Genomic DNA, 26,705 nt, shown 5'->3' with positions numbered 1-26,705 from the left:
TTTGATGCTGATAGGAAAACACTGACTGCTTCCATCTCAAAGAACAGGAATTCCAGGTGCTTGGAAACTGCACCTCTTTCAAGCCATATACCACCTGGATTTATTGGGCCAAAACTCGAGATAAGAACAACAAAGAGATATTTTGGAAGACATTCATATTGCCTGGGATGAGGTCTTCGCTGCCTTGCAGCTTATTCAGGTGGATAAATCCCCAGGGCATGACTGAATAAATCCTTGAACTTTGTGCCAGGCTCAAGACAAAATTGCAGAGGCCCTTGTAGAGATATTTGCTTCTTCATTGCTTGCTGCTGAAGGTACTGAAGACTCAAAGGTGGCTAATGTTGTTCCATTCTTTAAGAAGGGTAGCAAGCACAAACCAGGTTATTACAGGCCAGTCAGCCTTACATCAGTAGGACAGGAGGGGATTCTGAATGACAAGATCCAACATCTAATTAGGAAGAGTCAACATGGCTTTGTGTGTGGGGAAATCGTGTTTGACAAGGTCTTTGACATAATCCTGAATGGTAGGCTGATCTGGAAGGTTGGGTCCCATGGAATCCAGTGAGAGCTAGCCCAATGGATTCAAAGGCAACAGGAATTCTGCCGATGCTGGAAATTCAAGCAACCGCTTTGCTGAACACCTATGCTCTGTCTGCCAGAGAAAGCAGGATCTCCCAGTGGCCACACATTTTAATTCCACATCCCATTCCCATTCTGACATGTCTATCCACGGCCTCCTCTACTGTAAAGATGAAGCCACACTCAGGTTGGAGGAACAACGCCTTATATTCCGTCTGGGTAGCCTCCAACCTGATGGCATGAACATCGACTTCTCTAACTTCTGCTAATGCCCCACCTCCCCCTCGTACCCCATCCGTTATTCATTTTTATACACACATTCTTTCTCTCACTCTCCTTTTTCTCCCTCTGTCCCTCTGACTATACCCCTTGCCCATCCTCTGGGTTCCCCCCCCCCCTTTTCCTTCTCCCTGGGCCTCCTGTCCCATAATCCTGTCATATCCCCTTTGCCAATCACCTGTCCAGCTCTTGGCTCCATCCCTCCCCCTCCTGTCTTCTCCTATCATTGGATCTCCCCCTCCCCCTCCCGCTTTCAAATCTCTTACTAACTCTTTCTTCAGTTAGTCGTGACGAAAGGTCTCGGCCTGAAACGTCGACTGCACCTCTTCCTAGAGATGCTGCCTGGCCTGCTGCGTTCACTAGCAACTTTGATGTCCAATGGATTCAAAATTGGCTCAGCGATGGGAAGCAAAGAATGGTATTTGAAGGTTGTTTTCAGAATGGAGTTTGGTGATTCGTTATGTGTTGAAGACCTTACTGTTTGGACTTTTGTTATTTATATAAATGATTTGGTTATGTATGGATAAGGCTTTATCGGTAATTAGCAGATGAGACAAAGTTAGGCGGTGATGTTATAGTAAAGAAAGTTATTATATATTACAAGGAGATCTTAATCAGTTAGGGAAGTGGGCTGAGGAGTAGTAAATGGATTTCAGTAACAATAAGCATGAGGAGAGACATTTTGGAAAGTCAAACCAGCATAGGACTTGTACTATGAATGATAGGATTCATAGGGAGTGTAATGGAACAGAAGGACCTAGAAGTACAAGAGCATACTTAGTTGAGAGCATCGTTATAGATAAGGTGGTAAAAAAGGCATTAGAGTTAGGGTTAGGGTCTTTAGTCAGGGCATTGAGTATTGGAGTTGGGATATCATGTAGTTGTACACGTCTTTGGCTTGACCACACTTGGAGTGCTGTGTACAACTTTGGTAACACTGTTGTAAGAAAGATGTGGTTGAACCGGAAAGAGTGCAGAAAAGATTGAGGCTTTTGCCTGGACTGTAGGGCTTCAGTGTAGGGAGAGGTTGGTTACTTCTGTAACTTATGGTGATTTATTCTCCACCCCTCCTCTTCTCCTCACCTGCCATCACCTCTCTCTTGTTCCACTCCTCCTTCCCTTTCTTCAGTCCACTGTCCTCTTCTATTAGATGTTTTCTTCAGTCCTTTCCTTCTTTCACCTACCACCTCCCCCCTTCTTTCTTCATCCTCCCTCACTTGCAAGCTTGTACTTCTTTCCCTCTACCCACCTTATTATTCTAACTTCTGTCCCTTGCTTCTCCAGTGCTGAAAAAGGATTTCAGTCCAAATCATTGACTATTTGTTCCCCTCCATAGATGCCTCATTTGCTGAGTTCCTCCAGATTCTGTGTGTGTTGCTTAATCTAGGTCTTATAGGGGAATGAGAGGTGACCTTATAGAAATGTTTGAATATAGGGGAATGACGGGTGATCTTATAGAAATGTTTGAATATAGGGGAATGAGGGGTGGCCTTATAGAAATGTTTGAATATAGGGGAATGAGGGGTGACCTTATAGAAATGTTTGAAAAATGAATAGTTATTCATGACTCACCTAATATACTTGGCATTACCTGCGGGAATGAGATACACAAGTTATCACTATATGCAGATGATTTATTACTATATATCTCTAACCCTGAGAAATCCATTCCGGCAGTAATATCCTTGCTTGCTCAGTTTAGTAACTTTTCTGGCTACAAATTGAATCTTAGTAAGAGTGAACTCTTCCCATTAAATATGCAGGTTCCAATTTATAGACATTCACCATTCAGACTGATTACTGACTACTTATCTGGGTGTTAAAATTACTAAGAAGCATAAGGGCTTATTGAATCTCAATTTTTACCTTTATAGCAGAATAAAAATCCTAGACTAAGTAAAAAAAATACTTACAGAAGTCCAAAAAAGACAGTGGTTTGGCATTGCTGAAGTTAAGATTTTATTACTGGGCAATTAATATTTTGGACACAAGATTGGGATATAATTCCAAGACCACAATGGGTAAACCTTGAATGTAATTCTGTACAAGGGTTCTCATTGGTTTCGATTTTAGGAACTTCGCTTCCCTTTGTTCTCTCTCAATTGAATAAACAAATGGTTAATCCAATAATTAAATACACATTACGAATATGGTTTCAATTTTTGGTTTGAACAAATTTATTTTATCAAGCCCTATTATATCTAATTTTTTTTCCAACCCTCTGTTATGGATCAAGCTTTTCTGATATGGAAAATGTTTTTGTGATTTATTCTTGATAACTGTTTCATGTCTTTTGAACAGTTGTCTAATAAATATAATTTGCCCAGATCCAGTTTTTTTAGATATTTACAAATAAGAAACTTTCTAAATACTACGCTACCTACCTTTCCAACTTCATATCCAACTGATTTCACGGAAAAAATTTTAGGTTTAAATCCTTATCAGAAGGGTTTAATAGCAACTATTTATGATATAATTATGAAAATACAGCCAGATATATCTGATAAAATTAAGAATGAATGGGAAAGTGAACTTCAACTTCACTTACCTATAGAGAAATGGGAGAATATTTTTCAATTAGTTAACTTTTCCTCTATATGTGCCAAACATATGTTGATACAAATTCAGGTGGTGCATCGGGCCCACATGTCTAAAGATAAACTAGCTCATTTTTACTCTCATATAAATCCTGTTTGTGACAGATGTCATTCTGAGGTAGCTTCTTTGACTCATAGGTTCTGGTCTTGCCCTCTTTTGAAAAAATTTTGGAAAGATATTTTTGACATTATTTCAACAGTTTTGCATATTGATTTACAACCTCATCCTATTACCACAATTTTCGGTTTACCAATGATGGAACATGGTTCTTTATCCTCTTCAGCCTGTCGGATGATCGCATTTGTTACATTAATGGCCAGAAGATCCATTTTATTGAATTGGAAAGAGACCAATCCCCCTACTACACTTCAATGGTTTTCCCAAACTATATCATGTTTAAATTTAGAAAAAATCAGAAGTGTCCCTTTTGATCCTTCGGTTAAATTTGAAGAGACTTGGAGGCCATTTATTCAACACTTTCGTATGATGTAGCTTGACCTTTTCCGAATCCTTTTTATTGACCTAGAATATACGGATAGAGGAGCGAAGTTAATGACATTATTGATTGTATTCGATGTAATATATTAGCCCAGCCTTGTTTTGTTTTGTTTAGATCAGTTTTTGGTTTAGTTTAGTTTTTTTTTACTTTGGGGTTTTTTCTTGATATTTTTTCATTTTTCTTTTTATCATGGTTAATTATATTAAGAGTTTGGGAGGTCTAATATACTTGTATTATCTGTAGTTTTTACTTGCATATGTCAATTACCAATAATGTAATCCCAATCTCTTTGTATTAGTACTGTTACTATGTTTATGAATTTGAAAATAAAAAGATTAAAAAAGAAAGAACAATGAAAGGTATAGATATTGTAAATGTTAAGTCTTAAGGGTAGGGGAATCCCAAACTAGAGAGAATAGTTAGAGGGTGAGAGGGGAAAGATTTTAAAGGGATCTGACTGGAAACGTTTTCATGCAGACAGTGGTGAGTATATGGAATGAGCTGCCAGAGAAAGTGGTTAAGGCAGGTACAATGGCATCATTTAAGAAGCTAAATTTGATTTTTCTTGGACAAATTCTGATTTCCTTTTTTCCCATGTCACTTAACTGGGGTAGCAGTTATATAAACTATCTAGCTTAGATTATTTGATATTTTCAAAATACCACTCAGTAATAACAGTTGATAACTTTTTGTTTACTTTGCAAATTGGGAGTTTTGTTTTGATCTGAGACTTGATTATCTGCCTTCTCATGAAATCTTAGATTTTTGTTTGTTAGAAATGAGTTTGGTTATCTCTAGCTCTTAGGAAACTTTACAAAATTACATAATTATCCACTTAGTATAGTTCCAATTTGTATTTCCTAGTTCTTGAACCTTTGTGTCAGGCTGCTTACTCTGGTGTTATTTAAATCAACTTTCATTACTTTCATAACCTTTGCAAGTGTCATTTTATCTTTTTGCATCAGAGTACAGTTTCTGATATCCTGCTTTTGCACCACTGAAACACTGTAAGTTGAGGAACAATACCTCAACTTAAAACCAAGTGCATTCTGGATTTAACATCACATTCAACAAACCAGATAATCAGCATTTCCATCTTTTGTATTTCACTTGTTGTTTTCTCTTTTCTTCTGGTAATTTTGTACATTCGTCTTTTCCATGCATTCCTTCTGATAATACTTTTCATCAGAATGTTTAATCAGGTTATTTAATCTTTTCTACCATCCTATTCTTATTTCATCTTTTCTTTAGCTTTGCTCTCCCCTACCCTTTAATTTAAAATTTATTTTCTTTTTATTGCCGTTCTGAACAAATTTCATCATCTTTAAATGTAATTACTTCTCTCCAAATATTGTTGAATTATTTTGTGCATTTTCTGGAATTGCAATAAAATGCAAAATTATATATATAGTCAAAATTGAGATGCTTTTTTTGTATAAGAAGCTAAACCTTCGTGATGCAGAAATAAAAGACAAGTGTATTCTTTGGAGTGAATATTGAAGAATGAGTGCTTCAGGTTTCAAAGGGGATGAATTAGGAAATACTAGATAATGAATGAAAAATGCTCTATGCAGAACAGGCTATTTTAAAATGACTTCTCAAATTAAAAAGCTGAATTACAGCAAGGTAATGTAGGTAAAACTTAAAATAATATCTTTATTGATGGGAAGCATTTCTTGTCAGATTGAAGATATTGATGCAAAAATCTCTGGACCCGGGAAGTGCTGATTGCACTGTATTTCTTTGGGAGCAAAGGCTTTCTGGTTCTGATCAATGTGATTTTTTTTTTTGTATCTCAGTTACTTGTTTCATGCATGCTTTCATGATTTTTTTCATGGATCTGTCAAGAAGGTACACTACTTTCTTGAGAATTGTCTTCTAATATGTGACATTGCATAATTAGATTCTGTCATAACCTTTTGAATATTGCCCTTGGAAAAATTAAATCTAAAATAAATATGCCCTAATGAATAGGCTGTCAAGTCTCCTGAGGTCCAAATACCATTGGAAATTTAGCTCAATTCTAAATGTAACATTCCAGAAGCATTTTCACTTCTCTAGATGGAGGACTATTTCTATTCCATACTCCTACTATCTACACATTTCTTGTCGTTCGCAATGTTAATACATCCACACTTGAGTCTGCTGCCTTGGTATTACAGGAGAGGGGTCCTTTTCTGGTTGTCTAATGGTGTTTTGCATGGACTGCTTTTTCATGTTATGCCAATAATTTGAATGATGGAATTGATAGTTTTGTGGAAAAATTTGTGGACAATATGAAGAAAGGTGAAGGGGCAGGTATTGAGGAAGCAGGGAGTCTGAAGAAGAGCTTGGACAGATTGGGAGAATGGGCAAAGAAGTGGCAAATGGAATACATTGTAGAATGTGTGTGGTCATGCACTTTGATAGAAGGAATAAAGGCGTAGACTATTTTCTAAGTAGTAAGAATATCCAATAATTTTGGAGGCGCAGTCCTGTGCTTGGACTCCCAAGTGCAAATCCTGCATTAGGGAGTCATAGTGCAGGATTCCCTAAAAGTTAACTACAGGTTGGGTCGGTGGTGAGGAAGGCAAGTGCAATGTTACTGTTCATTTTAAGAGGACTTGAATATAAAAATAAGGATGTAATGCTGAGGCTTTATATGACATTGCTCAGACCGCACTTAGAATACCATGAACAGTTCTGGACCCCTTATCTTAGATAAAATGTGTTGGCATTGGTGAGGGTCCAGAGGAAGTTCACAATGATTCTGGGAATGAAACGGTTAACATAAGAGAAGCATTTGACTCTGGCCTGTACTTGCTGGACGGTAGGCCACAAACTCAGAATAGAAAGATGTCCATTTAGAACAGAGATGAGAAGGAATTTCTTTAGCCAGAGGGTAGTGAATCTGTGGAAATCATTGCCGTAGATGGCTATGGAGGCCAAATAATTGAGTATATTTAAAGCACAGGTTGTTAGGTTCTTGGTTAGTCAGGGTATCAAAGGTTATGTGGAGAAGGCAGAAGAGTGGAATTGACAGGGATAATAAATCAACCATGATGGAATGGTGGAGCAGACTCGATGGGCTGAATGGCCCAATTCTGCTCCCATGTTCTATGGTCTTATTTACCCTAGCTCAAGGTGCTGTTTTTTTTTACTATGGAGGTGAGCATGTTGTTTTTAGAGCTCGTAATTGCCATGGCATTGTTCATTTTCATCCCACGGATAGGATAGTGAATGTACTAAATAGACAAGCTCAAAGCTCATCAGTTGATCTTAAAAATATGGGGGGTTTTTTTGAGTAAAATTAACTCACTTTAATTGAGTCCATTTTATTAAATGGGGTGGGGGGAGCAGTCAAAATTTATCATGTATCAGCTCCTGCTTAATATTTGGTTCCAAGTTTAAGTTTGACTATATCTGATATATAATGCAACATTCTTGAACGAGAAGATTTTTAAGATCAACTGGTGAGCTTGCCTGTTTCATTCATTGCCCTGTCCTGGGATGAAAATTCTTTTTGGTCTCCGTGCAACCCTTCACTTTGCAGAGTTTCTTAACAGACCTGAAATTTAACACTGAAGTAGTTGAGCTTCAGATCCCGCAGCATATTTTCAAAGCTTGTGAATTTCTGTTGGTATAATTACTCACTCGAATCAAATGATGCAACTAAGGAAGTGTCTGCTCTTTTTATTAGAAAGAAAATCTATAGTAAATGAGTTTCAAATTATAAATTATCTTTGCCAGTAACTGAAATTTACAAAAATTTTCTATATTCTCCATTGTGCTCCGGGATTAGGATCCAAGGACTTATTTTGGTTCGGAATGTTATTGTTTGCATGATTTGTGCTTTTTTTCCCTTTCTCTGTGCTTCAGGTGCTGATCTTTTGGCGGGGGGGGGGGTCTTTAAGGCTTTTTGCTTTGTGGGCTGCCTGTAAGCAAACAAATCTCAAGGTTGTTTAATTTGTACATTCTTTGATATTAAATATACTTTGAAACTTCGTATTTTACTGCTATGTTCATATTAAATGTATTAAAGCCACAAGCTTTTAATTTTATTTGCACAATAAAAATAGAAGTTACGAACATCAATCTTTCTCTGCCAGTTTAAAATTTGTCTCAAATTTGTTAGTAGCAACTGTGCCTGACAGTTGTTTAAATTGACAGTTTTTTTTGCTTGAGGCACTGAAATCTTGACAAAGTGCCCAATTTGAATTTAGTGGGCTGTGTTGTAAAGTTGCCAGTGAAACAGTGCTTGCTGCTATCCTCTGAAGATCTGGGAACTTAGATTTTCCTTTATTTATTTTTGGTCAGTAGGGCGGGGTGGCCAGGGTCAAGTGATCTGAATCCACGTCGAGACCCTTCACTCCTGCATCCACTTAGAATATGTCACCTCCCATTCTTGTTTGTCTGTCCTCCTGTACTCTTTTTCTTGGTCACATAAATTCAGATGTTTCAATCTTCCACAGTGGTGCTTGCAATATATTTACTTCCCTACCCCCTCCCACTCAGTTTTATTTAATACTGCAACAAAATTGATTGGACCTACAATGGTGTCAGTTCTACTTTCTCCTTCTTTTCCTGCTCTCTGCTCATAGAACTAATTTAGTATTATCCTTGCTTTCATTTTCCACTACAGCAATTTCCACTTACAACAGATCAGAATGCATCCATTGCTCTCCTCGTTTGGACTGGTTTCTCGTGAGAATTGTATGTCACTCTTCTACATCTGATAATATCCATGCCTTCCTTGAGTCCTTCCCATTTCAACTACAAGAGGTGGCACAACTGCCCTTCTTTTTGCCTCTGTCCTTCCCGGTGTCCTGGATTACAAACATTTTGTACTTGAAGCATCAAACCTTCAATACTGTGCACTTGTTTACTGCTCACTTTCCTGTAATGGGAAGTCCAAAAACTTGTTCTAGTCATGACCTAAGATTTAATTCTCTATCTCATTCCCAGCTGTCCTCTATTTCCTACATTATTCCAACAAAGATCAATATAAGCTTGTGTAAAAACAACATGATTTGAGCAGGCAGAATGCAGCCTTCTGGACTGGGCGGAAATGCTTTTGGTTTGTGAACACTTCCAGTTTCCATTCCAAGACCATTTGGCAGTTGCAGGTGGTGCATCTGCATTTTCACCTCTAGCCTTTTTGTTACAAAATACAGTGGATTCAATTGGGGCAGACACTTATTTGGGACAACTCTTAAAGAACAAAAACTAATCAAGAAAATTGCTGGGATTCCCTTCATTTATTTGGGATACTGCTGCTTAAATGGGACAGGAGACGGGTGCTGAACAGCTTCTAACTGGATTCAGGCCCGTGCACTTGTGCCCATTAAACGCTACACCGTGCTTGGAGTGAACAGTTCTTAAATAGTGTTAGTTGCATCTGTTTGTGTTCAAAAAGCAGTGCTGTCTGTCAGAGGGAAATGAGCAGTAACTCTTCTGAACTGTTGTGCTCACTGTGGTTTCAAGCATTCAGTCTTGGAAATGCCAGAAACAGCCAGGAGTGAAAAGAAAACTATTTTGCCTCTTCAACAAGTTAGGAACCACAAAGTTTTTTAAGCCGCCTTTGAGTGATCCAATTTTTTTTACTTTGGAAAAATAAAGGTATTAATTTTCTGGATGTATTTAAAGAAGATAGACTGATGTCTTTTGAACAATTAGTCGAAAAATATTCTCTTTCGTACTCACACTTTTTACAATCCCTTCAAGTTAGATATTTCTTACAAAAATGCTTAAGTAATTTTCCTTACATATTGGATGCCGACCTGTTAGATACTATTACGGGTATGAACCCTTTGGTGAAGGGTTCCACTGGAAGAATTTATAATTTACTATTACAATGGGATAAGTGTCCTTTATTTAAGACTAATCAAGATTGGGGAAAGGAACTTAATTTGACTTTTATGACGGAAGACTGGACACAGATTCTGAAATTGGTTAATTCTTCTTCGATCTGTGCTAGTCATTCACTGATTCAATTTAAAATTGTACATTGTTACTATTTGATGAAGGAGAGATTGTCTAAAATGTTTCCTAATGTTGATAGTTATTGTGATAGATGTAGAACTGAGACAGCTACACTGACACACACGTTCTGGTCTTGTTCTATACTGAAACAGTGCTGGAAGTTAGTTTTTTCTACAATTTCTGAAGCACTTAAAATTAATTTACAACCTAACAAATTAACTGTGCTTTTTGGAATAATTCCTCAAAATATCCGCGGTATCTCTTTGTCTGACCAACATGTTATTGCATTTGTTACATTGATAGCTAGGAGGGACATTTTGTTGAAGTGGAAGGATACATCGGCTCCCATTTCGTCACAATGGTTCTTGTCACAATGGTGCTATGTCTTAGTTTGTAGAAAATTAGAAGTCAAACTTTTGAACCTATGTTTGATTTTGAGAAAAAATGGGACTCATTTGCTCATTATTATCATTTGAGTTAATAGATTTCCTCCATGATCTAATTGTAAATTTTTGGTAACACACATCAAAGTTGCTGGGGAACGCAGCAGGCCAGGCAGCATCTCTAGGAAGAGGTACAGTCGACGTTTTGGGCGGAGACCCTTCGTCAGGACTAACTGAAAGAAGAGCTAGTAAGAGATTTGAAAGTCCCACCTCCCCCTTGTACCCCATCCGTTATTTATTTATATACACACATTCTTTTTCTCTCTCTCCTTTTCTCCCTCTGTCCCTCTCACTATACCCCTTGCCCATCCTCTGGGTTTTTCCCCCCTCCCCCTTTTCTTTCTCCTTGGGCCTCCTGCCCCATGATCCTCTCATATCCCTTTTGCCAATCACCTGTCCAGCTCTTGGCTCCATCCCTCCCCCTTCTGTCTTCTCCTATCATTTTGGATCTCCCCCTCCCCCTCCCATTTTTAAATCTCTTACTAACTCTTCCTTCAGTTAGTCCTGACGAAGGGTCTCGGCCTGAAACGTCGACTGTACCTCTTCCTAGAGATGCTGCCTGGCCTGCTGCGTTCACCAGCAACTTTGATGTGTGTTGCTTGAATTTCCAGCATCTGCAGAATTCCTCGTATTTGCGTAAATTTTTGGTGTTTTTTTTTCTTGCTGGCGGTTTGATGTTTATCTTTAGAAGCATCTTTTGTACGACGCATGGCTCCGGGGTTGAACACCTAATGGGTTTTTTTTTCTCATTTTTTTCTTGCTTAGTAGGAGTTTTTTTTTGTCACCAAAATTTTTTCAATCTTTAAAAAAACGTTTTTTTTCTTGAGACACTGTAAGTGTTGCCTACTTCAATGTACTCTTGTTAATTTTGGGTAATAATAATAAGATTTGAAAAGAAAGAAAGGAACCACAAAGCATTTGAAAGTATCAAAATCATCTTGAATGTTACAATGAAAATGAAGATTTTGAGAATGCAATCATCAAAAGCATTATATGCATTTGACGATTATCTACACTGATTTTGTTCATTGCATACACAGGATAAATTCCTCCAGTGATTATTAGGAACTAATCCACAATTTTATATGCCGTATTACTATTGATAGTGTTCCAATTTGTTCTGTATTTCATTTAAGTACATAATTTATTCCTCAGTTAAAACAGTATAAAAAAGACAAACTACCATTTATCTATTTCACTTTGCAATTGATAAAATGTTTTGTTTTAGGTTGGAACTTCTCTGCATTGAAGCAACAATCCTGAATATTGGTTTCTCACGTGGTTCAGCAGATGCGACAATGATTTTAAATGGTCTTTAATGTTCTGTGGTGTATTGTAAAGAGCAGAGTTATTCTCCTTGATGTCCTGGTTAACTTTTATCTGTTTCAACATGTTCAGTATCAAATTGTAGGAATACCTTGTGTGTAAACTGGCTGCCATGTTTTTACCACTTGAATCAATAAGTGCATTTTCAATATAATTAATTCCCTGTCAGTGCTAGAACATACCAAGGTCATCAGCAAATTGGGCAGCATCTACGGAGGGAAATAAGCATTTGATGTTTTAGGCCACAATCCTTCCTCAGGACTTGAAAGGAAAGGAGCAGAAGTCTGAATAAGTTCAAAGTAAATTTGTTATCAAAGTACATACATGTCACCATATATAACCCTGAGATTCATTTTCTTGTGGGCATATTCAGCAAATCTCTAGAATAGTTTCTGTAACAGGATCAATGAAAGATCAACTAGAGTGCAGAAGACAACAAACTGTGCAAATGCAAGTATAAGTAATGGCATTGAGAAGATGAAATAACAAGATGGTCTCTAAAATGAGAAATGGTTGGGGGCATCTCAATGGATGGGCAAGTGAGTGTAGTTATCCCCTTTGTTCAAGAGCCTGATGGTTGTGGGTTAGTAACTGTTCTAGAACTTAGCAGGGTGAGTCCTGAGTCTCCTACCTGATGGCAGCAATGAGAAGAGAGCATGGCCTGGGTGCTGATGATCTCTGATGCATGCTGCTTTCCTATGACAGCGTTTCATGTAGATGTGTTCAATGGTTCAGTGCTGTACTGGGTCGAATCCACTACCTTTCGTAGGATTTTCTGTTCAAAGGCATTGGTGTTTCCATACTAGGCCATGATGCAGCACCTTCCACTGCACACCTATAGAAGCTTGTCATAAGTTTTAGATGTCGTACTGAATCTCCAGACTCCGAAGAAAGTAGAGGTGCTGCTGTGCTTTCTTTGCATTTGCTGTGCTGGATTCAGGACAGGTCCTCTGAAATAGTAATACCCAGGAATTTAATGTTTGATAACACTCTCCTCTGATTACTGACTCATGGACCTCTGGTTTCCCTCTCCTGAAATCTGCAATCAGTTCTTTAGTCTTGCTGACATTGAGTGGGAGACTGGTGTTATGACACCACTCAGCCAAATTTTCAATCTCCCTCCTGTATGCTGATATATCACCACCTTTGATTCAGCCCACAACAGTAGTGCCATCAGCAAACTCGAGTATGGTGTTGGAGCTGTGCTTAGACACACAGTAATGGGTGTAAAGTGAGTAGAGCAAGGAGCAAAGCACACAGCCCTGTTGTGCTCCTGTGCTGATGGAGATTGTGGGGGAGATGTTATAAATCCAAACTGACTGGGGTATACAAGTGAAGAAATCCAGGATCCAAGTGTACAAGGAGGTATTGAGGCCTTGAGGCCAAGGTCTTGGAGCTTATTGATTAATTTTGAGGGGATGATGGTATTAAATGCTGAGCTGTAATTGATAAGAACATCTTGATTTATGCATCTTTGATGTTCAGAAGTTCCAGGGTTGAGTGCAGAACTAATGAGATGGCATCTGCTATGGACCTGTTACTCCAGTGGATCCAAGTCACTTCTCAGGCAGGAACTGATGTGGTTGATCACCAGCCTCTCAAGACCTCTAGATGTAAGTGCAAATGGGCAATAGTTATTGAGGCAGGTCACCATGCTCTTCTTGATCTCAGTGAACACACTAGCTAGTTGGTCAGTGCAGGTCTTTAGTACATGGCCAGGTACCCCATCTGGTCTGGATAGATGCTTTCCTTGGATTCACCCTCCTGAAGGCAGCCCACACATCAACTTTAGTGGATCATCTGGACATGTGGGGTTCGCGATTGTTCTTCTATGTTCTGGCAGTCAGTCAAATGGAGCTTAGAAAGCATTGAGCTAATCTGCAAGTGTAGCCCTGATGTCTCCCATGTTTCTTCATTTAACTTTGTAGGAGGTGATAGCATTCAAACCCTGCCACAGCTGTCAATCATCTGTTGATTCCAGTTTGGTCTGGAATCTCCTCTTCGCCTGTGAGATAGCTTTCTGGAGATCATACCTGCACCCCTTGTAGCTTTGTTGGTCTCCAGACTTGAATGCCTCTCGTCCGGCCCTCAGCAAATTCCGGATTTCATGGTTCATCCAGGTTTTCTGACTGGAGAAGCCTCTGAATTATCTCCTGGGAACACACTCACTACAGCTGTTTTAATAAAGTCCATTACAAACATGGTGTACAGTATTCATTTAGATCTCTAGATGAGTACTTGAACACTGCCCAGTCCACTGACTCAAAGCAACCCTATGATTGTTTCTCTGCCTCCCACGACCACCTTAGTTGTCTTAATCACTGGAATCTTGCTTTTTAGGCCTGTCTGCAGGTAGGAGGACAGCTAAGTGATATGATTAACCAAAATGCAGTCTGGGCAAGGAATGGTAGGCATTCCTCATCTTAGTGTTGCAGTGGTCTAGTATGTTGGGATCTCTGGTGCTACAAGTTATATGCTGGTGACAATTGGGCAGGGTTTTCTTCAAACAAGCCTGGTTTAAAGTCATTGACTATAATTTGAAATGTATTGAGATGGGCTGTTTCTTGTCTGCAGATGATGTGCAGCATCGCAAGTACTTGTAATGGGCAGCTGGTGGTATATAAGCTGAGATCAGGATCACAAAGGAGAACTCCTGAGGCAAATAGAATGGTCTACATTTGATCACAAACAAGGAAAAATCTACACACACAGACACACACCTGGGCAAGCAGCATCTATGGAAAACAGCACAGTCGACATTTCAGGCTGAGATCCTTCATCAGAACTGGAGAGGAAAAGCATGACCAGTCAGAGTTAGAAGGTGGGTGAGGGGAGGAAGAAACATGAGGTGATAGGTGGAACTGGGAGGGGGAGTGAAGTAAAGAGCCGGGAAGTTAATTGGTTAAAGAGATACAGATACAGGGCTGGAGAGGGGGATATCTAGTAGGAGAGAACAGAAGGCCATGGAAGAAGGTAAAGGAGAAGGTGCACTAGAGGGAGGTGATGGGCTGGTAAGGAGATGAAGTGAGAGAGGGAAATGGTGAGGGAGAGGGAATGGAGGACGGGGGAGAAGGAAATGTGTGCTTGATGGTGGGATCCTGTTGGAGATGGTGGAGGTTATGAAGAATGATGTGCTGGACATGGAGGCTGGTGGGGTGGCAGGCGGAAGGTGTATGGGCAGAAGTATGCGAAATAGGAGAGATGCAGTTGAGGGCAGCATTGGTGAAGAAAGGGAAGCCCCTTTCTTTGGAGGAGGACATCTCCTTAGTTCGGACAAAGAAGTCGCTTCCTACACAACTTCCTTGTCCATTCATCCCTCCCCACTGATCTCCCTTCTGGCACTTATCCTTGCAACAGAACAAGTGGTACACCTGCCCCCTACACAACCTCCCTCACTACCATTCAGGCCCCCAAACAGTCCTTCCAGGTGAGGTGACACTTCACCTGTGAGTCTGTTAGGGTCATATACTGTGTCCGGTGTTCCCAATGTGACCTCCTGTATATCAGCAAGAGCTGACATAGATTGGGAGACCACTTTGCTGAGCACCTACGCTCCATCTGCCAGAAAAACCGGGGTCTCCCAGTGACCACCCATTTTAATTCTATGTTCCATTCTGATATGTCAATCTATGGCCACCTCTACTGTTGTGATGAGGTCGCACTTGGGTTGGAAGAGCAACACCTTGTATTCTGTCTGGGTAGCCTTTAGCCTGATGGCATGAATATCGATTTCTCAAACTTCTGGTAATGCCACTACCCGCTTCAACATTCCCCATTCCCATTTCTCCCTCTCACCTTTATCTCCTTACCTGCCTATCACCTCCCTCTGGTGCTCCTCTCCCTCAGATTTCTCCCTTCTCCAGCCCTGTATGTCTTTCACAAATCAATATCCCAGCTCTTTACTTCACCCGTCCACTCCCCTCCTGGTTTCACCTATCACCTTGTGTTTCTTCCTCTACCTTCTTACTCCGACTCATCATTTTTTTTTTCTCCAGTCCTGATGAAGGGTCTCTGCCCGAAACATTGACTATACTGTTTTCCGTAGATGCTGCCTGGCCTGCTGAGTTCCTCCAGCATTTTGTGTGTTTACATTTGATTGTTGGGTTCCAAGCTGACGGTACACAGGTTCGGCATAACCACAACGTTGGAGCACCAAGAAGAATTGCCCATAAAACACACGCCTCCTCCCTTTGCCCTCCCTGAGTCCATAGTTTGGTTCATTCTGAAAATCGTAAATCCTTCTGGTCTGACAGCTGCGTCCAGCATATTTGTAGATACCCAAGTATCGATGCAGCAAACAATTGAGATGTTTTAATCTGCCTCTGATACAGCAATATTGCCCTCAGATCATCAGTTTTATTCTGCAGCAAGTAAAAAGGTGGGGGAAGAGGAGGATACCGTAGGCTCTGTTCAATGTTGTGAGTGAAGTTATCCAAACTGGTTCAGGAGCATGGTTGTAGGGTAATAACTGTTCCTGCTCCTGGTGATGTGGTACCTAAGGCCCCTATATCTCCTTCCTGATGGTGGCAGCAAGAATAAAGCATGGCCTTGATGGTGTGGTCCTTGACGATGGATGCTGCTTCCCTTTTGGCAGCATTCTTTGAAGATGTGCTCAATAGTTTGGAGGGTTTTTCCCGTGATGGACTGGTCTGTATTCACCATTTCTTGTAGGCTTTTCCCTTGGGCATCGGCGTTTCCATACCAGGTCATGATGTGCCATGGGGCACCATGGTAGCATAGCTATTACAGCTCGTGGTGTTCCAGAGTTTGAAATTTAATTCCAGTGATCTGTGAGGAGTTAGTACATTCTTGTGACCATGTGGGTTTTCTTCCACAGTCTAAAAACCTACCAGTTAGTCGGTTAATTGTTCATTGTAAAATGTTTGTGATTAGGAAAAAGGAAAGGTACGTCGCATCTGGGGTTTCTCTGGTTAGTGGATGATTTCCCTCCACGCTTCTCTGATGTAGTGAGGAATCGCGTACGAGGCAAGTTACAGCAGTGGTTTGCCATTGCCTTCTGCTGGGTGAGTTTCCAAGGAGATCACCAGCTCGTAACCCAGCACGGATGGAAAGCGTGCAGGGGAGCCGGCTGGCTGGATTTGAACCCAGGACCTTTCGTCCCGAAGTCTGACGCTGATGCCACTACGCCACCAGCCAGGTCGTTTGTGATTAGGATGGTGTTAAATAGATGGGTTCTTTGGAGGAGTGCCTGTTCCATGCTGTATCGCTAAATAAATTTTTAAAAATTGCAACCAGTCAGGATGTACTCCACAGTGCATTTATAGAAATTTTTCAAAGTTTTGGATGACATGCTGGGTCTTGGCAAACTTCTGAGAAAGTAGAGGTGCTGTTGTGCCTTCTTTGAAATGGCTTTTGTGAGCTGATCCAAGGAAAGGTCCTCTGATGGATAACTCCCAGGAAATTAAAATTGCTGACCCTCTCCACTTCTGATCCCCTAATAGACCATGGACCCCTGATTTCTTCCTCCTGTAGTCAATAATCAGTTCTTTGGTTTTGTTTACATTGAGTGAGGAGTAGTTGTTGTGGTGCGACTTAACGAGATTTTCAATCTCCTGCTATATGCTGATTCGTCAGCACCTTTGAAATTGGCCGACAATACTGGTGTTGTAAATGAAGAGCATCCTGATGTGTGCATCTTCACTGTACAGATGTTCAGGAGCAGAGCAGTGTGGAGAGCATCTGCTCTGACCTGTTGTGCCTGTAGGCAAATTAGAGCAGATCCAAGTCACTCCTGAGGCATGAGTTGGTCATCATCATCAGGTGCCATGCCCAGTTTGAGCTTTGACTGCCAAGGCCCACACACTCTTGTTTCGGGTTAAGTGGATCAATTCATTGGTATTCATTTCCAGTTCTCTGGCTGCTGTCTCCATCATCATTTGTCTTTGTCTTCCTCTGGCTTTCTTCCCTTCAGTCTTTCCCATAATTACTGTGCATTCCAACTCCTCTTTCCTAATCACATGTCCAATGAAGTCACGTTGCCTTTTCATGATCTCATACATTATTTCTCTTTTTGTTTCTCTGTTCATGACATCCTCGTTAGATATTCGTTTTGTCCATGATGTTCTTTGCATCCTCCTCAAAAACCATATCCCTGCTGCTTCAATTCGTTTCCTCATGTTACTAGATATTGTCCAACATTCTGAGCCGTATAACATAACTGGATAAACATAACATTTCAGTACTCTGAGGTGGGTTGTCATGCCTAGTTCAGTATTGGTCAGTATACTCTTCATTCTCATAATGATATCTTTTGCCATCCCTATTCTTCTTTTGATGTTCGTCACACCTGTCATCCGATGTCACCCAGCTTCTTTACTTGTTTTATGTCTTCCCCATTTATTCTCAGCCTGCAGATAGGATTCTCCTTCTTTTTGGATATCACCATACATTGTCTTTTTGCAATTGATAGATAGACCTATTCTTGCACTTTCTTCAACAACTATATCAATTCAGTTTTGTAGTTCTTCCTCCGTTCTTGCAATTAACACAGTGTCATCCACGTATCTGAAATTATTGATGTCTTCACTGCCAACTTTGATTCCCAAGATGTCTCTTATTTTTTGTAATATTGTTTCACTGTACACATTAAACAAATCAGGGGAGAAAACATGCCCTTGTCTAACGCCTCTCTTGATTTTCGTAAACTGACTCACTTCTCCATCTATTCTTACAGCGGCAGTTTGTTCCCAGTACAGATTTCTGACTAGGCGGAGGCCTTTCGAATCTAGATCTAGAGTTTTCTGTAATATTTCAAATAACTTATTGTGCTTCACTTTATCAAATGCTTTTGTGTAGTCGATAAAACAAACAAACAAATCTTTTTGTACTTGAATAGCTCATTCTGATAGTATCCTTAACATCAATATTGTGTTTCTTGTACGTTTTTCTTTTACAAGACAACATTGTTCTTTGCCTATTTCAACTTGTATCTTACTTTTAGCTCTTGTTATCAAAATTCTTAGAAGTATCTTGGTGACGTGATTCATTAAACTTATGGTCCTATGTAATTCACATTCTGTTGCTCCAGGTTTCTTACGAAGAGTGATAAATACTGATATTTTTCCATCTCTTCTGGTATTATTCCAGTCTCATAAATGTCATTGATTAAATCAGTAAATTTTTTAATTCCATAATCTTCATGGGTGATAATTTGTTCTATTACTGATTCATCAGGACCTGCTGCCTTTCCTTTCTTCATCTTATTTATTGCATTACGAACTTCAGATTTTAAAATACTTGGATCATCAATGTTTTTCTTAATTTCTGGTTTTTCGCCTTGATCGTCTTCAAACAATTCCTGAATCTACTCAGTCCATCTGTTCATAATCTTATCTTTTTTCATGATAATGGTACCGTCCTTTGCTTTCAAACATTCACCTGAAGAATAGAGGAGCTTTTTACCAGTGATATTCTTGATTTCTTGATGTAACTTTTTTGGATCAGTAATAGGGATTCTTTCTAATTGCTCACATTCCTGGTTTAACCATTCTTCTTTAGCTTTTTGACATAAGCTTTTAACTTTTTTATCTAAGGACTTGTATTCAATTGGATTTGCTGTCTTCCATCTCCTTTATTCCATTAGATTCTTGATTTCATCTGTCATCCATTTATTCTTTGTGCTGTTTTCTTTTTTAGGAATCACTGACTTTGCTGATTCTACCAAGGCATCCTTTAGAGAGTTAAATTTCATTTCTACATGATTGCTATCATCTTCAACAGATTCTATTTCTATACTTTGAAATCTATTCCTTACTTCAATTGTAAATTTTTGTCTTAAGTTTTCTTCTTTAATTAATTACGAGTAGTCAAGGGATTGTTCAGGTATTTGCTTCTTTAGTTTTTTAAGTTTTACTTTTAGGTGACATACTACTGGGTTATGGTCACTATTACAGTTTGCACCTGGATATGTTTTGCATTGAGTCAGTGAGTTTCTAAATCTTTGGTTTATAGTAATAAAGTCAATTGGATTTCTAGTGTTATCACCTGGACTTTTCCAGGTCCACAAGCATCTTGGATGGTTTTTAAAGTAGGTATTCGTAATGACCTGATTATTCATCTTGCACCATTCTACCCATTTCTCACCTCTTTCATTTCTTTCCCCTAGTCCAAATTTTCCTATGGTATTTCCATCAGCACCTTGTCCTACTTTAGCATTTAGATCTCCCATGACAATAACAATATTTTGAGATTTGTATCCATTCTTTGCTTGTTCAAGCTCTTCATAGAATTTATCTATATCTTCATTTGTTCCATCTGTTCTTGGTGCATATACCTGTATAATTGCTAAATCAAATGGTTGTCCTCTGAATCTCACAAGGAGCATTCTTTCTGATATGCCCAATGTCCTAAAACACTTTTTGCCATGTTTTCATCCATAAGAATTCCTACTCCATTAGTGTGGGATGTTCCACAAGAATAAACTAGTCAGATTAGAAATAAAACGCATGTTCTAGCACCTATCCAACAAACTTCTCTAATTCCCATGATGTTAATCTTTAGTCTTTCCATTTCATTTATCACATTGTCCAACCTTCCTGCTTGATATAGGGTTCTTGCATTCCAAGTGGCAATAATTTTCTTTTGTGTTACTTTAATTTTATGACCAGTAGCTTGATGACGGTCGGGGATCCCCTGCTGGCCAGAATCAACCTTACCAAGCAAAACATCTTCAGAGTTGTCTTGAAGATCCTGTTGACGCTGTTGTTGTATGATATATTTTGTGAGTTTGACCATGGTTTTCTTAGCAAATTGCAACAGTGGGCGAACTAAAGAAATCGCCATTTCTCTTCCCAAATGTTCATCCACCTATACTATAGCCGTTGACATTTGAGGTCATAGCTCATCTGCCTTCTCCGTAATAAGTTCAGTTACTAAACCTGCCAGATCTGCCATTGCCACGAGTTGATATGCTTCATAAACAACTTCTCAAAGCATTTCATCACAATGGATTAAGTTCTACTGAGCAGTAGTCATTGAGACAAGTTACCAAGTTCTTAGGCACCACTTTGATTGAAGACAGCTTGAAGTTGACTGCTGAAGCAAGAAGTTAAAGATGTCAGTAAACAATTGATTAGCAAAGGTCCTCCATACTCAGCCAGTGCACTGTACAGGCCAGATGCTGGCTGTGGGTTCATCCTCCTATAGGATGCTCTCACGCCAGCTTCGGAGCCTGCAATCACTAGGTCATTGGAGGCTGTGGAAGTTTGCAAAGGTGCATCCATGTTTTGCCGGTCAAAGCAAGCTTAAAAGGCTTTGAGCTTATGTGGTAGTGAAGCTGTTGTCACATATGTCACTTGGTTTTGCATTGTAGGAGGTGATGGCATTCAAGTCCTGCCGCAGCTATCAATCATCCTTCTGTGATTCAAGTTTGGTCCAGAATTGCCACTTTGCATGTGAGATGATTTTCTGGAGATCATAACTGGACATCTTGTTAACTCCTGTGTTGCCAGACCTGAGCTCCACTAGTTTAGCCCTCAGCAGACTGCAGATCTCTTGGTTGATCCAGGGCTTCTGGTTGGGGAAGATTCTGAATGAAGGCTGAAGAACAAGGAAGCTAATGGGAGAGGCCAATGGACCATGGAAGAAATAATAAGGAGGGAGAGGGGAACCAGAGAAAGGTGATGGGCAGATGAGAAGAGGAGGGTTGAGTGGGTAGGAAATGGGAAGAGAAGGAAAAGGGGGGAGTAATTATTGGAAGTTAGAGAATTTGATGTTTACGCCATCAGGTTTGAGGCTATTCAAACAGAATAGTTGCTCCTCCAATGCAAGTTTGGCCTCATCATGCAGTATTGGAAGCCATGTCCTAATGGGGAGTCAAATTGAAATTGGTGATCCTGCTTTTTACAGTGAACAGAGCAAAGGTGCTCCCTCCAATCTGCATTGGGTCTCACTGATGTAGGGGAGGCCACACTGGATACAGTGGATAATCCCAATTGGCTTGCAGGTCAAGTATCATCAATGTTCCAATTGGCTTGCAGGTTAAGTATCATCATGTGTGCGCATGTGTGTGTGCTCATTTTGCTATGAGTAGAAAATGGAATTTAAACTGTGCTTTGGCATATTAAATATATTTCACAATCCTACACAATCAAATTTCCTTTTCTGATTTCTGATACTTTTATTTCTTTTGAACAATGAACAACAAACTGTGCTTAGTAGTTTATTATCCTTGGAATAGCTTCAGGTTGACTTCCGTTCAAGATGGACTCCTTTGGCCAGCATCTTCTGGATAGATCATGTTTCTTATCTTGAATGTAATTCTGGTACTGTTGGAGCCAGTGTTTTGCTGTTTGGAGATCGTTTGGGTGCTTCAGCCCTCTTCAGTCTCCAAGAGGATTCTTGGCTCGATCTTCTCGTTTGTTTTTGAGCGAGGAGGGGGATTTGGGCTCAATGTGTCTGTTCCATTTTTGTTCATTTTTTTGTACTGGGAGGGGGATTGCGGGGTGATGTGGCTGATCCATTTTGCTTTGTTTTTGTGCAGGAGGAGGGATCTGGGGGAGGGGGGTTGATGCCTGTTCTGTTTTTGTTATTTAATTTGGTGGGTTGGTGGGATTTCAAGGTTGATGATTGTGCTGCATTATTAGTGTCGGCTTGGAACATAGCTAAAAAAAGGATGGGCATAGCTGAGCCCCATGAGTGTGCCCATGCCTACACTATTGTTTTTGCAAAAGTGGGAGGAGCCAAGAAAAATTGAGGGCGAGGACTAGTTCTGTCAGATGGAGGAGGGTGGTGGTGGAGGAGGGTAGTGGTGGAGGCGGGTAGTGGTGGAGGTGGACTGGTTAGGTCTGTTGTCCAGAAAGATCAGAGATTTTTTCCTTTCCTGATGGGGGTTCAAGTTAATAGGATCTGGACATCCATAGTGAAAATAAGATGAGCAAGTGAGGGAACTGGAATGATGCAGAGAATGTTAAGTGTCTCTTTACATGACTGCTTGTCCACGTGTTGTTTCCCACTAATCTCCCTCCTGGCACTTACCTGCAAGTGTAACGACTGCTATACCTGCCCCTACACCTCTTTCCTCACCACCATTCGGGATCCCAAACAGTCCTTGCAAGTGAGGCGGCTCTTCACCTGTGAGACCCAACAATGATCAGTGATCGGGTGGGTGAGGGTGTGCTTTATCGAACACCTTCACTCTGTCCGTCACAAAAGTGGCCACCCATTTCAGTTTGACGCCATTCCCATACCAACATGTCTGTCTATGGCCTCCTCTCCTCCAAATTCAGGTTGGAGCAGCAGCACCTCCTATTCCGTCTGGTTAACCTCCAACTTGATGGCATGAACACTGTGCCTAAGTTCCAGTTATTACTGCCCACTCTCACTCCTCTTCTCATATGTCCACCACCTCCCTGTGGTGCCCCATTTTTTTCCCTCCCATGGTCCACTGGCCTTTCCCATGGGATATCTCCTTTAGCTCTTGATATCTCTTTTCCCCCCCCCCCCCACCGCCTATCACCTGGTCTCATCTATCACTTACAAGCTTGCATTCCTTCCCCTCACCCTTTTTTTTATTCTGGCTTCTGCCCCTCTCATTCCTTGCAGTCCCGATGAAGGGTTTTGGCCTGAAATGTTGACTGTTTATTCCCCTCCATTAACGCTGCCTGACATGCTAGGCTCTTCCAGCATTTTGTGTATGCTACTCAAGATTCCTAGCATCTGTAGAATCTCTTGAGTTTATACAAAAGTAATGAAAGGTACAATTTGAATGGAAGTCTTCATTTTAGGGTCACTAGGAAAATGCAATAAACTTCAGTCCTGCCACAGATGCCCTTATCTCAAGAATGAATTTATTTGAGTGACCATCCACAGCCAATTTGTTGGTAGTTGGTGGTGACTTGGATTTGTCTAAAAACACTTTCAGGACTTTAGAGTTTGATCCCAACAGTATGAATCGTATTCTTACCTGTACTGAGCGGAATCTATTCTTGAGTGAAGTGAATGGAGATGGTTTAGATTACCCCGCATCTTCCTAATGTCTCTTCACATATACCAGCTTCAATTTATAAAACTCTTCTTGCAGTATATCTTCCGATTGTGCTTTTTTTTTAAACTTCAGGCATTGTTCCATGTTCTCAAATAAGTATTCTTACTCCCTTATTTCTTAAATGTGAGCCTATGAAGTAATGATGAAGGTGGTTAAAATGAAGAAATATTCTGATACTTAATTTTCTCCTCGCTCATTTCCTTGCTTGCCTTTGAAAGCAGTTTCTCTGAAAATGTTTTATTTTCCCAATGAAAAATGCAGTTTTTCTTGTAAGTTTCTACCATAAGCATTTTTATCTATATCCAGACTTCATCTTTGCTTGACATCCACATACATGAATTAGTGTGCAGTTGTCATGCCAATGTTTATCCTCCTCTTAACTATGACTGCAGTATTCAAAGTTACCATCCAACACTACCATCTCAGCTGATTTCTTTTATTTACTAATTGAACATGGGTTCCACCACCTTTGAGCAGCTGAGTGTTAGTTTGAGTACAAAGGATGTGTTAATAATGTTGCAGAACTACAATAAATTGAAAGAAAAGTTAATGTATTCATTAAAATTGCCTAAAATGCTCTTTCTGTTTTGTGAAATAGAACTCCCCTTTGTACCAATACCTGCAAGATGTGGGGCATACAGACTTTGAAACTTGCCCAAGTTTGTCATGGGTGGAAGAATGCTCACCAAATGAGGAACCAAATGAATTGTATATCCCTGCTCCACCAACAGTGAGTATTTAAAAGTTTGAAAGTATACAAAAATGTTCTTTCCAGGGTTTTAAAAGGTAGCCTTGTATATCTGGATAGATCTGAACAAGTACCCTTTTACAGTGCCCTTAAAAAGTATTAAGTATTCCCCACCCCCACCCCCCAGAAGTTTTCATGTTTTATTGTTTTACAACATTGAATCACAGGGGCTTTCATTTGGCTTTTTTTTTTGACACTCATTAACAGAAAAATACTCTTGTGTCGAAGTGAAAACAGATTTCTACACAGTGAACTAAATTAATTACAAATACAAAATACAAAATAATTGATGGCATAGGTATTCATCCCCTTCAAGTCAGTATTTAGTAGATATATCTTTGGCTGCAATTACAGCCTTGAGTCTGTGTGGATAGGTTTCTATCAACTTTGCACATTGGGACACTGCAATTTTTCTCAATTCTGCTTTACAAAACTGCTCAAGCTGTGTCAGATTGCATGGGGATCATGAGTGAACAGCCCTTTTCAAGTCTAGCCACAAATTCTCAATTGGATTGAGGACTGGACTCTGACTTAGCCACTCCAGAGGTTTAACTTTGTTGTTTTTAAGCCATTCCTGTGTAGCTTTGGCTTTATGCTTGGGGTCATTGTCTTGCTGGAAAACAAATCTTCTCCTAAGTCGCAGTTCTCTTTCAGGCTGTATTAAGGTTTCCTCCAGGATTTCCTCTATATTTTGCTGCGTTCATTTTACCCTCTCCCTTCACAGGGCCTGCAAGGCCCTGTTGCAGTGAAGTATCCCCACAGCATGATGCAGCCACCACCATGCTTCACTGTAGGGATGATGTCGGGTGTTTGATGGCCAAAAAGCTCTGTTTTGGTTTTATCAGACCATTGAAGTCAGCTGGAAAAAGGTTCTGATTCTCCCACATGCCTTCTGGCAAATTCTAGCCGAGATTTCATGAGGTTTTTTTTCCCCTGACAGTGGCTTTCTCTTTGCCACTTGCCCATAAAGCTGCGACTGGTGAAGCACCCAGGCAACAGTTGTATGCGCAGTCTTTCGCATCTCAGCCACAGAAGCTTGTAACTCCTCCAAAATTGTCATTGGTCTCTTGGTGGCCTCCCTCACTAGTCCCCTTCTTGCACAGTCAATCAGTTTTTGAGGATGGCCTGCTCTAGGCAGATTTATTGCTGTGACATATTCTTTCCATTTCTTGATGATTGACTTAGCTGTACACCTGTGACTGTAACTGTGACTTGAAAATTTTCTTGTACCCATCTCCTGACTTGTGCTTTTCAATGACTTTTTTGTGGAGTTGCTTGGAGTGTTATTTAGTCTGTGGTGTAGTTTTTGCCAGGATACTGACTCACCAGCAGTTGGACCTTCCAGATACAAGTGTAATTTTACTAGAATCAGTTGAAGCACCTTGACTGCACTCAGGTCCCCAAGAACAGATCTTCATTTAACTAATTATGTGACTTCTATAACCAATTGGCTGCACCAGTGATGAAATGGGGTGTCACATTAAAGGGGGGTGAATACATAATGCAATCAATTTTGTGTTTTAATTAATTTAGATCTTTTGTAGCGATCTGTTTTCACTTTGAAGTGAAAGTTTTTTTTCCCTGCTGATCAGTGTCAAAAAAGCATGAAAACTTCCAATGGGGATGAATACTTTTAATAAGCACTGTAACTGGTGCACTAGTGTCAGCTGTGACATAGTTGGCAGAAAATGCCTTTGATTCTGAAGAACAGAGTTGAGAAGGAATACTTGTGATGTTTCAGTGCTGTACTGAAGATATAGAACAGTTAGAGATCACATCTTTTGGATAAACTATTATACCCAAGCTTTTTTCAAGAAGTGAACAATGTTATTGCCGTGGTTACTGTTTATTCCTCAATCAAAATAACCAAAAATTTCTATCTCTACGACATTGTTTCTGAGATCTGGCTGTTCTTTCTTGTGGTATAGTATTAATTACTTATAAAAGGTATTTCACTGTAAAGTTTTTTGGGATAACCCAAGCCCATCCACGAAAGGTGAAAACATCAATAAATGTATTAGTTGTGTGTATTTCATGTCTTTGATGCAAAAAGCTAAGCCTTCAGGAAGAGTAAAGTCATAATTTTGGGCTACACAGCATGTTTTTGAAATATTTTTTCAGTCACTTTTGTGGTCCTTTTGAGTCAAAGTAATATGTTAAAACTATAGGCATTGAGCAATGCAAAAAAATTAATTTAGTTTTATTTCTAATCACATGGTTAATAGATTTTGTGTAGTCGAAAGGATAAAGTTTGCCTTTAATTAGATT

General features: G+C 39.9%; 1 protein-coding gene across 2 annotated transcripts in view; it reads left to right on the top strand.

Annotated features, from left to right (window-relative positions):
• vezt (vezatin, adherens junctions transmembrane protein) overlaps positions 1-26,705 on the top strand; it is a 119,279-nt gene that overhangs the window by 2,411 nt on the left and 90,163 nt on the right. The window contains exons 1-2 of one of the 2 annotated variants that reach the window (XM_063072259.1): positions 13,175-13,298; positions 24,288-24,419. In XM_063072259.1, the coding sequence (XP_062928329.1) occupies positions 13,197-13,298; positions 24,288-24,419 (234 nt within the window). In that variant the 5' untranslated portion in view covers positions 13,175-13,196. Of the gene's footprint in view, positions 1-13,174; positions 13,299-24,287; positions 24,420-26,705 lie in introns of those variants that run through there. The other variant, XM_063072260.1, reaches the window with a different exon arrangement.

This window comes from Mobula hypostoma, chromosome 20 (assembly GCF_963921235.1).
Source record: "Mobula hypostoma chromosome 20, sMobHyp1.1, whole genome shotgun sequence".
Classification (NCBI taxonomy): Eukaryota; Metazoa; Chordata; class Chondrichthyes; order Myliobatiformes; family Myliobatidae; genus Mobula; species Mobula hypostoma.
Note: the sequence above shows the minus strand (reverse complement) of the source record. Positions and strands in the feature narration are given on the sequence as shown.